Source organism: Electrophorus electricus, chromosome 7 (assembly GCF_041902795.1).
Source record: "Electrophorus electricus isolate QZ-2024a chromosome 7, ASM4190279v1, whole genome shotgun sequence".
Classification (NCBI taxonomy): domain Eukaryota; kingdom Metazoa; phylum Chordata; class Actinopteri; order Gymnotiformes; family Gymnotidae; genus Electrophorus; species Electrophorus electricus.
In genome coordinates, this window is record NC_137503.1 from 6,240,751 (window position 1) to 6,255,286 (window position 14,536).

Below are 14,536 nucleotides of genomic sequence, written 5' to 3' on the forward strand. Positions count from 1 at the left end.
ATTGGTGCTTAACATCTAAATATTCATGCATGGATATTTAGAACATTCATTTAATTTATAATAATACAACTTATGCACTAATGAATAGTACTGTTTGGTTGTTCAATAATTATTGAACAGATTCTTTAACATATTACTGTATGCTTATATACTCAGCTGTTCAGTGAAGCAAAAATCAGTAGTCCAGCTAGCTAACCATGGTACTTATGAAGAAGTAAAGTTAATATGCTGCAGCGTGCGTCAGAAGGATTCTTCAAAAGGAAAGAACTGTGTGGGAAGTCATGCTACAGTGTGTCACTGGTAAAAGCAAGATGTATACCTCTCTGAGTAAAAGAAAGCATACATATTATATTCTCCTAGAAATTACCTAAAAGGTTGTCCAATATTAATTTCTCTTTAGTGTTATGAAAATGTTCTTAAAACCCACAGTGTGCGACAGGATTTTAGCCACTTAAACTTGAGTTATGGTTTTCTAATATTGCTGATATAACCGCAAGCACCCCAAAATAAAGCTGATTCTTAAGAGGAAAGAGTGAGTCAGGTTCACAGGTAGTGAGGAGATTAGATAGGTTCCCTAACTTTTTTAATAAGAATAACGAATTGTGGTAGAGGAGCAAGGTTTATACAAAAATAGGTCCCACACTAACTGTAAGTTTTATACATTACAGTACTAGTTTATAGTGGATGATGTTGAATCACCTTTTGAGATACCCAATAATTAAGCATTTTATAAAATATACAGCATCCTCAGGAAGTAAATCTATTAGTCTAGTGGGGCTTCCCCAGAAGCCCTTGAAGATGGAAATTACTAACAAAAAGAGTGAACATCTGAAGTTGGCTGGTTCATGTGTTACATTCACACATGTCTCACTGGGAACATATGAAGACCAGCTACAGTGGTTCATTTTCCTTTTCTTTCAGATTTTAGCATATCAATTTTTTGTTAGTGATAAGGACACAAATGGTAAATACTTCAATTTGTGATATTCGTTATCAGATGCTAGTTGATTATTGCTTGATTTGACTTCACATAAATGTTTGTATAGTTTTTTTTTTTAAGTAGACTGTTAGGTTTTCACTGTTTTAATGTTAATACATATTCAGTAGCCTGTTTTTCTCAGATCAGAGACTGTTAGTCTATACATGAGTATATCATGATTTATTTACGCTTACTTCTGTAATTGTCTAGATTATTTCTCAGTAACAACCAGCAGGTCAAAATCTTATGATTATCTTATTCAAAATGTTGTGTGCATATGTGACTATTTTACAAAGATCTCTTTACTCAGGATTTGCTTACCCAATGTTTATACCAGCAGAAATCTATTAATGAGTTCTTGATCCTTTAGTGTTGCTCAAAAAGCTTTCATGAGTGCACTACCATAGGAATGAGACAGAGGAAATGGAAGAATACTAAGGGGAAGTGGAAAGAGAAGGACTGTGTAACTACAGCTTACTGTGGGAACATGGACTTTAAAACTTATTTCTGTTTTATATATTTTATTTTATATACCTTATTTAAGCCTCATTTACATTAAATTTACATTAATGAAGTCCGAAATTTGTGAAATATTGGAGAACAGAACAATCCACACATTGGGATGATAAAAGCTGATCAGTAATGAAATAAGAGTTTTAATAAGGTTTTATGCAGTTTACATTCAGTGCCTTCAACATTTTCAGCTTGAAGTAACAAAAGTATGATGACTAAAAAAGGAGGAAGATTAAAGTAGGGCACTTGCATGCTCAGAATGATTTTTCAGCACAGGCATAAAAGCCACCAATCTAGGTCAGTGACCCTTAAAAGCTCCATTACACCACTGAAGAATTTTGCTGCAAAGCAGAATAGCATCAGAAGGCAGCAGCATAAAGCAACTGCAGACAGTACAAGCAAACTCTTGGCCTTGCATATGGAATTCTTGTAAATATTTTTGTTGCTGCTTTGTTGCTGTTTCCTTGTTTTATCAATGGTTACCCTCCAAGAATTATGCAACCTCTGAGTTCACATACTCCTGCTAATGGGTTACTTGACTCCTACAGAGTGTGAGATAATCGCTTTATCAGAAAAAGAAGAAAAGCAGAACCATGGTGAGTTGCTATGGTGGCAAGTTGTTTTTCAAAGAATCAGCACTGGAGAGACAGAGTAATGCTGATGAACTGTAATTTGCCAAAGAGAGTCAGCACAAGAGAAGCATGACGGATTATCTCCATGTAGTTCTGCACCTTGGCTCTCTTTTACTGCTCATCTGCAAATCAGGAGGTGAGTGTATTTGCCATGATTGCCTACATGACTACTTTGCAATTTCAGATTTAACAATTACTCCACTCCATCAGTAGCTGTCTTTGGAGAATTCTGCCTCACTGTGAATAATCTGACCGACTGTGACTTCTCACAGACTGCTATAGAATCAGATGTTTTGGGGAGTTGAAAGTAGATCAAGAAGTCATTGCCATGGGCTCCAACCTGACGGTGCACTGCCAATCCGACACCAATCGCTGTGGCAGTCTCTTTGTCATTGAGCTAGACAAGCAGGAGGTTATCCGGGAGACCAGCTGCTCCACAGTGACAGCACAGCTCATTGTCAGCCGGCCCAAATCATGGCTCCATTGCAAGGTGCAACTAAATGGGAAGTTTCACACTGTGTGTGGACGGGACATTAATGTTGAATGTATGTTCCTTTTTTTTTTCATTTATTTTTCTGCATCACATTTAGCAATTCAACATTTCATCACAGTATTAAAGTGTTTAATTAAGAAGTTAAGAGAAGATTCCCAGTGGATAGAGGACTTTATGGGTTCAGTATTTAGCCCAATAAGCCCAAACCTCTTTCAACATGGTTTTCAACATATATCCAAAATGGCTGGGCTTATTTCCCAATAATTTAGGTAGTTGAGTACATTTACATTTATACATCCGGCAGACACTTGCCCAGAGCAATTTACAAAAGTGCTGTTGTATTTTCTATCAAAAACACATCCTCATCTGAGCTTAGATAGCTTTGTGTTAAGAATACTATCAGGCTAAAGCCCTGGTATAAGTGCAAAAGAAGGCAGTAAAAGTTGTTTTTAATAAGTTCATCTATATGTACTTAGTGCTCAGTGAAGAGCTGAGTTCTCAGTCTTCCTACAAAGACAAGTGCCTTAGCTAACAAGTGTTGTGGCCAGGTGCCAGGACAGAGAAGAGTCTTGGGTATTCTAGATGACTTGGAAGTGGGTGTCCGAAAAAAGGCACAAAGTAGCAAAAGCCTTATTCACCATAGTTTTAGATCTACATTTTAAAAATTGTGTGGTTGCTGAAAAAAACGCAGGGTTTTTTTTGTTAATTAATAATGTTCGTTGCTTGACGTTTGACAAGAACGTACATTTTGTGTATTTCATTCATGTATTAGCCTGTGTTTAGTGATTGCTGAAATCTACTGTATAGTTATCTGTGTAGATTATTGTATAGTTTCATAGTTTATGTATAATCTAAAGGTGCACAGTTTGTATTTATCACTGATTGTCTGCTGTAGCGTCATGTGAAATGTAGTACTGTCTCCTGGAGAAACTGTATTTTGCTCATTACTCAGCATGCCTATGGTGAGAAGGAATGATAATAATATTGACTTTTACTAGAATATAGACAATACAGGATCATTTTCTTCTCTATTGTAGTGATTCCAAGCACCCCACTTATCAAAGAGATTGTATTCGCAAAAGACACCCTGTACCCCAGCATCCACTGGCAGACCTCAGACAACATGGAGCTTCTGAACTCTGACCTGAGGTTCCGAATAACACATGGTGTTTCAGACTGGGTAAGAGCTGAACATTTTCAATATCATGAGGGTGCCAGTAACTGCTAATTCTAAGTAACACTGTCACGGTTGCATTATTGCTACAAAAGATCACTTATCAAAGCTCACTAATTTGAGACTGAGGGTTTCTTTAATATATCTGATAAGATGAAGGGAAATGTGACACAGCTTCATCAAGGAAACCTGCTGATGCTGGAAAACTTGGAGCCATTGACGTCCTATGAGTTTAAGCTTAGAGTCTGTACAACCACACTGAGGCTTAACTGCAGCTTGTGGAGTCAGCCAGTCAATAAAACCAGCCCTAGAAAAGGTAAGGAAAGCTGTGGTAGCACATATATTACAGCACTATTAGAAACCTTTGTGGTAGCACATATATTACAGCACCATTAGAAGTCTTTTTTTTAAATACAATATTAATGCAGGGGTATTAGTCAGAATTGTGCAGAATTGTGCATTCCAGGGAAATAGAATGTTTCGAATGGAGGTCCTTCATCAGCTGTGCAAGCAAAGTGCTTCTGAATTAGTAGGAGGAGGAGCCAGGTTACTAATTCAGAAGCACTTTGCTTGCACAGCTGATGAACAACCTCTGCCTAAAACATTCTGTTTCTCTGTAACATATTAATATGTAATATCTCTACATCTTTTACTACACTGTAAAACTCTCTCTCTCTCTCTCTCTCTCTCTCTCTCTCTATATATATATATATATATATATATATATATATATATATATATATATATATATACTTTAACTTGATACATTTCCCCAGCACCCTTAAGCAAGCTTGATGTGTGGAGAATCATCAGGAGAAATGAAGGGAATTACACTCAGAATGTGAGAGTGTTGTGGAAGGTTGGTATTATGACCTCACTCAGTGGCAGAGAGATATAATTACAAGATCCAAGCAGTAGAAGTGAAACCATAAAGTCAGAACTGATGCAGTTTCTCATCATGTAAGACAATTACAAAGCATAGCCCAAACAAATGGGACGAAGAAGGCACCTGGAAGTACAACTGCTCTCTCTGCTGATAACTTCTTACAATTAACATACTAAGAACTATTTTTCCCCAGAAATGCAAATACATTATACATTACATAAAATACATATAAAGTTGTGATTCAAGTGTTTTTGGTTAATACGCTTTTTACAATAACAGCTACATATGACCTAAGTGAGATACCACAAGTCCTTCCAGTGGTTATTAAAACAGTACTCATTCCCAGGCTTTTACCTCAGAAGATCACGATGGAGAACTGCAGTATTATGAGTTGATTTATCAACAGAATGGTAGCACACACACTTTGAACTTCTCAGTACTGGTAACACAGTGCTCACTGCAGCTGCCCCTGGAAGTGACTGGATTGAATGTCAGTGCTGTTACATCAGCAGGCAGTTCCCCACCAGCTTCTGTGAGTCTGATCTACACAGGTGAGAACTTTGCTAACTCTGTTTTATATGTATAGCTGGAGCCTTATAACATGATATGCACAGTAGGTTGGAGTGCATGATAACCCAAATTAAGCTTGGGCTGTGTTTATAAGATTAACCACAATAGAGTTTTCTGCTAAATAAAGTGAGCATATATGCATTTACAGTGATTTATATCATCCATTCAGTTGATAATCAAATATATGTAATGTGAAATTAAATCGATCTGTGAAAATACTGCAGGCAGACCAGCTCCGATGATATACTTAAGTAGAGCAGCAGGTGGCAGAATACTCCTGGACTGGAATACATCTCATCCTTCGTACAGTAATACCTCAGAGGAAATGCTGGGTTTTGTAGTTCAGTGGGATTGCAGCAAACTAAAAGTGCAGTGGAAGAGAATCAGAAGAGACCAAAATTCCACATTCATTGACGGTAAGAGAAAATGCATCAAAGCCAACACACATTTCTTTAAAAGCATCATAAAATGTGAATAAATTCCTGACAAGGCATGGCTGTTTAAACTACACAGATATATGTAGTTTATAGTTAGTATTCTTGTTCATAGAAAAGACCAATGTTAATTATATTTTTACTTACATGTTATTTCAGGTGCAGCACCTTGTACTCTTTATAATATCTCACTGTATGTTGAGAGTTCTGAAGGAGTATCAGACCCGACCTTTGGACAAATCGATTTTAAAGGGGAAAGTATGTTCAAGTTTCTTTGCATTTATATAGACATATATCGCATAATGATACTGACCACTTTAAAAACTCGAAATCAGGTGTACAGACAAACACTAAACTCTTGCAGTACTTGAGACCTGGAGGTTGGGGGGGGGGGCTGGAGGCCTACCGCGTTACTGCATTTGAAGACACTGAAGCTTCTGTACATTAAACACAAACCATGAGCCACATTCTATGGGTTGTTATGAAGTCACATGCTTTTGCGTGCATGTGAACATGCAAGGTACGGGTATGGGGCGGGAGGATGGGGGAGGAAGTGTGATGTGGTGTATGGTTTGACGAAGCATCAGAACGCACCTTTATTCCCACACTGCTTTAAACAGTAACCGGAAATTTGTGAACAGCATGGCACTCCTAAACACTTGAATCCTGTCCCTAGAAGATCTAAATTGCAATACTCAGATGTGAATAATGGAAAACGTTTGCCTGCCTTTGATTTGAGACACAACAATATCTAACCCACACTATGAGAGTAGCTTTTGCCATCATTTACTGAAAAGATTTTCATCTACTTCCAGTAACCTTCACCTGTGAATTACCCTCCTGAAGGCACTACTGAGTAGTTTTGGCTTGTTTCAGCTTCATTGTGAGAAGTGAATGGCAGACGTAGAGCTATCTAAAAAGTAGTTGGACCAAATGAGAATAGTTCTGTGCTACAAAGCCCATTTTTGTTTTGTTTTTTTAAAACAAGAATATGGTTACATGTTTGATGGAAAAAATACCTCATAGTCAACGGGACAGGCCCAAATGTCAGTTTTCAAAGTTTCACTGTTTAAAGGGCCCATATCCTAAATTTTTCTTTTATATATGTTCTAAAAACTGGCTACTTTCCAAACTCTCACTTTGAAAACTTTACATGACCACTTTTCAAACTCTCTTGATCCCCTTGAATTAAACAGGCTGCAGCTATAACTGCACCTATAAGATGGATATAAAATAAATTAGCTCTGTTCTGATTGGCTGTGTTGTGCCTTTAATGTGTTTCAAAAAGCCCTCAGAACTGCAATGTGAGTGGTGCTAAACTGCTGTAGGCTTAATAGGCAGAGATATGTAAATGAGTTTGATCTCGTGAAGAAACAGTGTTTTCAAAATTGGCTGTTTTTACAGATTCTATATATGGACTATATGTACTAGGGTAGTAAACAGTTTCTTTTGAAACTTTAATAATATTTATATATTAGCACAAATTTCATTGCTTCAGTAAATTTAGTTTTATGTGATAGTGTGTTTAAATTTGTGGACAAGTCCTCCCCGACAGCACATAGTTCATACAGAATAACTGATTATATGGAAACTAATGATTATATGGAAACTTCTTACTTCTGCGATGAGCTGTGGCCTTTAAAAGTATTTTCAAAGCATTCTGGGCTACCCTTTTTTGGGTTTAGGATGCATATCAATGTTTTACAGAATTTTTTAAAGCTAGCTAGATTATTTACTGCATTTCCTTATGGGGTTACAGTGCACTAAACATGGCTAAGTCAATAAGCTGCTTTTTTTTAAACAAGTGGTTTGTTTAACAGGAAGTTGGGGCAACAACGGAAGATGTGTGACTTTTTATAATGTACAAATATGCACTATGTATACCAGCTGTTAATGTCCTTCTCAACTTAGAATCAGAAGAGAATGTCTGAAAATGGGTCAAAATACAGGAAAGAAGTAAAGGTTTTGTTTCTCATTTTTCCTAAACCCTATGCTTGATTGATTTTAGAAGATATCACTTTCATATCTTAGACCAGTTCTCTCAGGCTTTGCATCCCTTGAGGCTTGATGTAGGCAGAGTTCTACTGGCTACTGCATTACCTCATTTAAAAATAGATCACTATTTTCAGTTCCTCTATATCTATATGCAGAGATAGCTTCTCAGGTAGCAGCCCTCAGCATAGTTTTCTTTGTTTATATAAATAAGGCAAAGACAAAGTCTGTTTGTCATTCATACAGCTCACACTGGGTTAACTGGCACTGAACTCCCTGGAATAGGTCTCCTTAGATATAATATGCATAAAATTAAAAATATACAGGTTAATAAGCAGGTATGTACTCATATGTATATATGTTTATATAAATACAAGTACAGAAATATGTATATAAATTTAAGTGACAATATAGCAGCTAAAGTATAAACGTCCAAGTCCAAATGTGCAGTAGAATAATGCAATCTAGAGTATAAATACCATTAAAATAACGAGTGACAAGTGAAACATGGCAGTTTATGGGAATTATAGGGATAAATGAACAACTCCTTCTCCTTATTAACTACTCAACTGTCTGACAACTTGGGGATAATAGCTGTTCTTAACTCTGTGCACAGAAATAGAAGTTCTTTGCTTATGAGGAGTTCAGCTGACCTCGTCACTCACTGTAAGTTCTTGCAGTCATGAGCAGAACAAACAGCATAGCAGGTTGTGATGCAGCCACACAGGATGCTCTCAGTGGTGCATCTGTAAAAGCTGGTGAGGATATTGAGGCATGCCAAGCTTTTTCAACACCTGCAGGTTGGGGGAATGTTGATAAATACTCCAAGAAATTGAAAAATGTCTGATCATTGTCAGAAACAAGTCTCATGATGGCAGTTATCTCTGAACGTCAAAATGAAGTTGCCGCTGCATTGTGCGGTACAATTGTAGGTGAACAGAAAATCCAACTGATCATGCATCCCTGGGGTACACCAGTGCTGTGGGCGCAGGTGGAGGACAGGAAGCTGCTTAGTCCAACTATCCTATGGCCTGCCCAATAGGAAATCTAATATCCAGTTAAACAGATGTTCAAACAGGTGGGGATGACAAGTGGATACAGTGAGAAATTAAATATGTCGGTGAATACCTCTGCTAGCTGGCCAGTAAATGCTTTCAGGACACAACTGTAGATGCCATCAAGTCCTGGAGCCTCCTTAGAGCTGATCTTCTTAAGACCTTGATGTTGTTAGAATTAGCAGTGAGCTGCTTTTTTCAATTGGGAGTTTCACTGTACTGGAGGTGTTGTTCATCTCAAGCATTAACAATGTTAAGATCATCTGGTAGTGAGAAAGAGGATCCTCTAGTGCTAGTCTTCCTCTGCAGTCTCTGGCTGAGCATAGTCCACTCCACATGCATCTGATTTTCAAGCTCTGTTAGCAAGATTTCACTCTGTCACTGTAACTTTTCACTGCGAGTTATACTGTGTATGACTATGTATGTGACAAATAAACCAAACTTGAAACTTGAAACTTCTATTAGCCCTCCTGAAGGCTTTCTGAAGGTCATACCTAGACATCCTGTTGGCCATCAGATGACTGGAATATGCTCCCAGCACGGCCCAAACCTCATCGATATTTAGTTCCATGCTGTGTATCTGATCCCTCAGCAATTTTAACAAGTAGACAATGGCAAACATGACAGATATATTATAAAAACAGTGTTGCGTCTCACTCACCACAACACCTGGGGGTTGTTATGTTATTATGTTAATCCCTTTATACGTTGTTGGTTGTCATTCATTGCCATTACATTGGCTTCCTTTTGTTCCAGTTAGTGCACTTTTATGTCCTGTTTCATTTTTTGTTCTTTAAATTAAACTCTTCAGTTGGAGATTCATGTTTGCTTTCTTTCCTTTTCTGCACCTTATGCGCCCATGACAATAACATTTGCCACCTGTGTCATTCAAGTAGGCTAACTGCAGATAGCTGGAGATCACTAGAACTGTCTATATACTGTTAGCTTTTTTAAAGATCTAATTCTAATAATGTGTTCTGGTTTCAGATGTGGATGACCTACCTAAGAGCATTCTTCATCAGGAGATGTCTATATCAAGGTTAGCTTCAGCAGGACATAAAGGACACAAAGGTAAAGCTACAACAGGACACAGGGGTAAAGCTGCCCCTGCAAGGGTGTAAGGAAATCTGGCCAATAATTAGCTGTCAGTTGGACAGATATTTTTACCTCTGGTGGACAAAATGAATCAATGATTAGTAATACCCTTTACAAATTCCCACAGCACCCTTTACAAAATTTCTGTGATGGTCTATAAAATTTATGCTTTTAAATTATAACATAGCAATGAATTACACAAGCTGCCTAAACAGAAACTGCAGTTACTGTAGCTATGCATATATATCAGTGATGCATTAGTGAAAGCAATGAGATCTATGAGGAAATAAAGCTGTAATCGTGTTTCAAAATTAAGTACTCTTGCTGTAGAGGAACTAGCTTTGGCATATGGGTAATACTCCTGTGGTTTTACATACATAAGGTTCCACCTGCTCGTGTGATTAGACACATTTTAAAAGTACTTTCTGAACAAACCACTTTGCTCTTTTTCAGATGAAATGGTAATTGGGATCAGCCTAATAACTGCTGTTCCTCTAATCATCATAGTCAATCTCGTGTACTTGAAATGTGCAAGACAAAGGTGATGTAGTCAGATTATGCTCTTACAGAAGTTAATTATTTACAAATTAATTTGGGAAAATCCACATAGACATCCAACATTCCACACAGTTTTTAAAAAGATCACTAAATTGGAGTTCAGAGTAAGAATCTACTTACCAGTTAGTAAAAAAAAATTTTTTAATTATACAGATTTGAAATTTGAAAATTCTCAGTGAATTGATATAATTTCTGAATGTTCATAGGTGATGTTTATGAAAATTTTGTCTTTATAATGAACATACTATTTAATCTGCCTTTTCAAAATCTCTTAAAAACATTTGTTTAGAATAAGGAAGGTGTGCATGTCAATGGGACCCTCTTGGCTTTTTGAGCATTTACCTAAACTTGGAGACAGTAATGCCATTAAACTACTGAAGGTACCTAAATAAACTCCATAAACTATCAACCATTTTGGTACCATTTTTTGCTTTAGAATGCTCCTTGTAATCTTGGTATTTTACTCTAAATCTCAGTATTTATTCACGACATGTGAGTGATGTTGCTAGATGTGTTTTAAATTGTAATTTATTGTGGTGACATGTTCAGGTTTATGTTCTTGGTGTTAGGATGAGTCATGTGGTTCTGATCTGTGCTGGCAACAAGTGGAGAGCGACCCACCTTTGTCTCCTGTTGAGGACTTCAATCCCCCTGTGGAAAGGAAGGACTCTTACCCTACAGCCCACACAGAAAACCCCTTAGAGGAGATGAAGGCAGTACAGGACTGGGCAGTATGTCCTTATAAACCTCAACTAGCAGTTGTCTCTCAAAGACTGGTGGCAGTCTCTGAGGCAGTCGAGAAAGAAGAGGATGAGCATGCCTGGGTCTCCTCCTCACCTGCCTTCACTCAATTTGAGGAAGTGTTTTTTCCAAGTCAGGGAATGCACAGACCTCTAAATAGCTGCTTGACTGTGGATGGAGCACCCATATCTGTGGATGTTGATGGGCTTCTCTTTCTTTCCCAAATATCTATACAAGAAAACATGTGGAGAGTACAAAGAGATGCCACATTGGCAGATAATGTAAATGGTGATCAGAACACAGATCAGGGCCAAGCAGTACTGCCCAATGACCTGATGAGGTGTGAGAGAGCCAACCTTAATACCAGATGCCTCTCACCCCAAGGTGTTAAGACAGTGCTAAAGAGCTCTGATGAACAATTTGAATGAAATTCGAATGAAAATTATATAGCATCCATTAATTATAGCATCTATATATAACATCAAGATAATTACATGTGAATTAAGCAAAAATGGACTTATGTACTGGAAAAGGAAACCTACTGCTTTATGAACAATCTCTCTAAGGATACACATTGTTCATGGATCTCTGTAATAACTTCAGCATCACTACTTCAAGTGTTTATCTATAGTGACACTGCACCTTAGCATTAATGTATGTGTGATAGAGCTGCAGTGCCCCCCAAATGTCTTATAACTACAACCTTTGCCCATGAAAAATGACATATGGCAAGGTTTCTTGAAGATTACATTGAATTCTAGAGTCAAACCAAGAGGTTTCACACTTCTGAAAAAAAACTGCACAAAACACAATTGCACAAACAAGATGGACAGTCTGTTAGCTTGTCATTTAGTTTGTATTATTAGTATCCCCAGGACTTTCTCTACTCTGTCAAAAATAAATGTATAATTTTTGAAATGTCAGGAAAACTTTAGGTGTACCTTTTTTTGAACTCAATTTCAGGTGTGATAAGAAAAGGCATATTTTTATTTTCATCATATTAAACTGTAATTAAATACAATTACTTAAACTTATCTAAATAATACACCTAGATTTAACAGTTTAATCATTAAAAAGTCACTTAATCATTGAGGCTTTCTCACCATACCCCTGATGATGTTGATGTGATGTTGGCCCGAGTGCCGCAGGGCATGGAGGAGGAGGCACAGACTCCCTCGATTTGGTAATACATTTAATAACATAAAACATATATGACACTCAAGGCACTCACACATAACAGACAGTGTAGACAATAACAATGACACTTAAACGCTGGATCACGCTAAAAGTGGATATATAAATGATTATACTAACACTAATGATGACACTAACGCTAACAATGACAGTAATAGTAACAATGACCAATGACGAGGCACACACAGGCGGGGGTTTAAATAGACAGACAAACACTTAACATCAATCCCTGCACAGGTGTGTGCCATCACGGAGGGTGTGGCTACAAACCATGGGAAACCCCCCTAGACGTGGCAGGCCATACCACGTGACTTGTGTCGGGGAGCGTTCCCGTGACACCTCCAAATTCTGAATTTGTCATAACTATATACTTGTTTTCTTCATGGTTAGGTGGCTATGGTTTTACTTTTCTAAAACTGCCTCATGTAAAGATATGGAATGTTTATACATGTGTGTATAAACAAAATGTTCATTAACATACATACAACATAGAAGCTCTGTTTATGAAATGTTATTGTGAGATTTAATTCCTGTTATACTGAACCTGTTATACTAGTTGTTATACCATGTGTTTTGATTGGCTATTTGCTTAGGGGATCATTTCAGTACTGTTTTTTCATCATTTTCTCACTTTGTTGAACCACATGTCTTCACAAGGCTGTTTTTAGACTTCCTGAGAAGGTTCTCAACCTTTAATGAAGTAAGGAGGTGCAAGTTACTTTTGCTGTGTGCATGCTGGGGTTATTTAACTTTAAACTCAGCGACTGTTTCACAATAATTAACCACTAAAAATGGCTTAGACCAAGCCTATAATGCTATATTATGTAACTAGACTTCACATCACTGAAATTATTTGCCAATAAGAGAAAAATAGTTTGAGGAAAGTACTTGGGGAGACCTGTAAAATAAGATGAGATCAGTAAAACCTCTTCACTTCTTCACAACTTCACTGAATAGTAGAGAAAAAATAGAGGAAAGATACACCAAACCTTAAATAAGACTATGAGTTGTTCACAAGAAAATAAAATGTAATTGACATCAAACTCAAACAGCAGAAAAATATCTAAACATATCAGAGCATAGTCTTAAAGACTCTCAAGAGATAGATGGTAATCCACACACATGACGTTTCGGCTAGTACTTTAGCTTTAGCAAAACACTGAACATGATAAAATATGAAAGAGAAGTGCATGTGAGAATGAGAGAAATATGAGACAGAAAAAAGAGATGGAGAAAGAGAACTTATTTTAATTATGAGTCTTTTGAACCCAAGGACTGCCTCCTAGATAAATCTCATATCTCAACATGGGAATAGAGTTGCACCCAGACATCCACAGGAAAGCGCATGTACCTCTTTGTCACTAGCTGAGGTGGGGGGGATAAGGCAAAGGCAATCATGTGGCTGATTCCACAGATTATTTCTAATTGGCCACAAGAAGGGGTTATGGTCTACACGGCTCATAGTTTAGACCTGAGTGCAGTCCTGTGCATCCACATCTCGAATTATTGCTGAATACAAATCCTTGTCTGTAGTTTCGGTGACCAGAGCAAAAATTGCTTGTGCATCCATCACAGGTGACTGCACACCCAGCTGTACAGTTCTCTTGGATGTAGGTGGCGCTTAGTACATGGTCACTGACATAAAGCCAAGCCAACTTCTACTGAGCAGGCCTTCATTTATCTACTGCATCATAGACCTGCTCCTTGTTCATCACTGATGATAGATGATAGTAGTACTGCTATGTGAGTACATAAAGGCAGTAGTTGTTATCATAAATTGCAATCTGCAATATTACAAATATATATAGGCCTATATGTCTTGGGGGTCATTTTGAGTGATAAACAGTGGAAATTAGGAAGTAGTTTCACTTTATTTTTATTATAAAATCACAGTATTATGCTTTCTTTAATTTCTAAACAGATACAGATGAAGAAATTGAAAACTATCATTACCATCGTCAATTGTCTTTATAATCACAAGTTGGTAGTGTGTTGGTAGTGACATAGTAATGACAGTTTTCACTTTTTCAGCATAAAAAGATGATAGGTCATGGTTTTCTAACACTACTCAACAGCTAGTATAAGATGCACTTTAAATACATTTTTGACATAAAAATAGCTATTATGACATAAATGATAATGATTCTGAATAGGTAGGAATATATGATTATATATGAATATATTCATATATTCACTTTTCCAGACATCAAAGTGTCACTT

General features: G+C 37.2%; 1 protein-coding gene across 3 annotated transcripts; it reads left to right on the top strand.

The window, feature by feature from the left end:
• The first annotated feature begins 805 nt into the window (after nucleotides 1-805).
• Nucleotides 806-13,034, top strand: il23r (interleukin 23 receptor). 3 transcript variants are annotated; one of them, XM_026998862.3, is made up of 13 exons: nucleotides 806-964; nucleotides 2,041-2,260; nucleotides 2,397-2,669; nucleotides 3,655-3,797; nucleotides 3,945-4,107; nucleotides 4,568-4,650; nucleotides 5,024-5,228; nucleotides 5,472-5,663; nucleotides 5,841-5,939; nucleotides 9,716-9,799; nucleotides 10,277-10,364; nucleotides 10,671-10,761; nucleotides 10,951-13,034. In XM_026998862.3, the coding sequence occupies exons 2-13, from the start codon at nucleotides 2,194-2,196 to the stop codon at nucleotides 11,548-11,550; spliced, it is 2,088 nt and encodes a 695-aa protein (XP_026854663.3). In that variant the 5' UTR covers nucleotides 806-964; nucleotides 2,041-2,193; the 3' UTR covers nucleotides 11,551-13,034. The 3 variants fall into 3 exon arrangements, with proteins under 3 accessions (XP_026854663.3, XP_026854664.3, XP_035380419.2); XM_026998863.3 differs by lacking the exon at nucleotides 2,397-2,669; XM_035524526.2 differs by lacking the exons at nucleotides 806-964; nucleotides 2,041-2,260 and having other exon boundaries at nucleotides 2,463-2,614.
• The last annotated feature ends 1,502 nt before the right edge of the window (nucleotides 13,035-14,536 follow it).

Excerpts from the sequence above, each read along its gene's own strand:
- il23r (XM_026998862.3), top strand. The coding sequence starts at position 2,194 with ATGACGGATTATCTCCATGTAGTTCTGCACCTTGGCTCTCTTTTACTG. Across the intron at positions 5,229-5,471 it reads TGTGAGTCTGATCTACACAG|GCAGACCAGCTCCGATGATA; the intron begins GTGAGAACTTTG and ends AAAATACTGCAG. Across the intron at positions 5,940-9,715 it reads AATCGATTTTAAAGGGGAAA|ATGTGGATGACCTACCTAAG; the intron begins GTATGTTCAAGT and ends TTCTGGTTTCAG.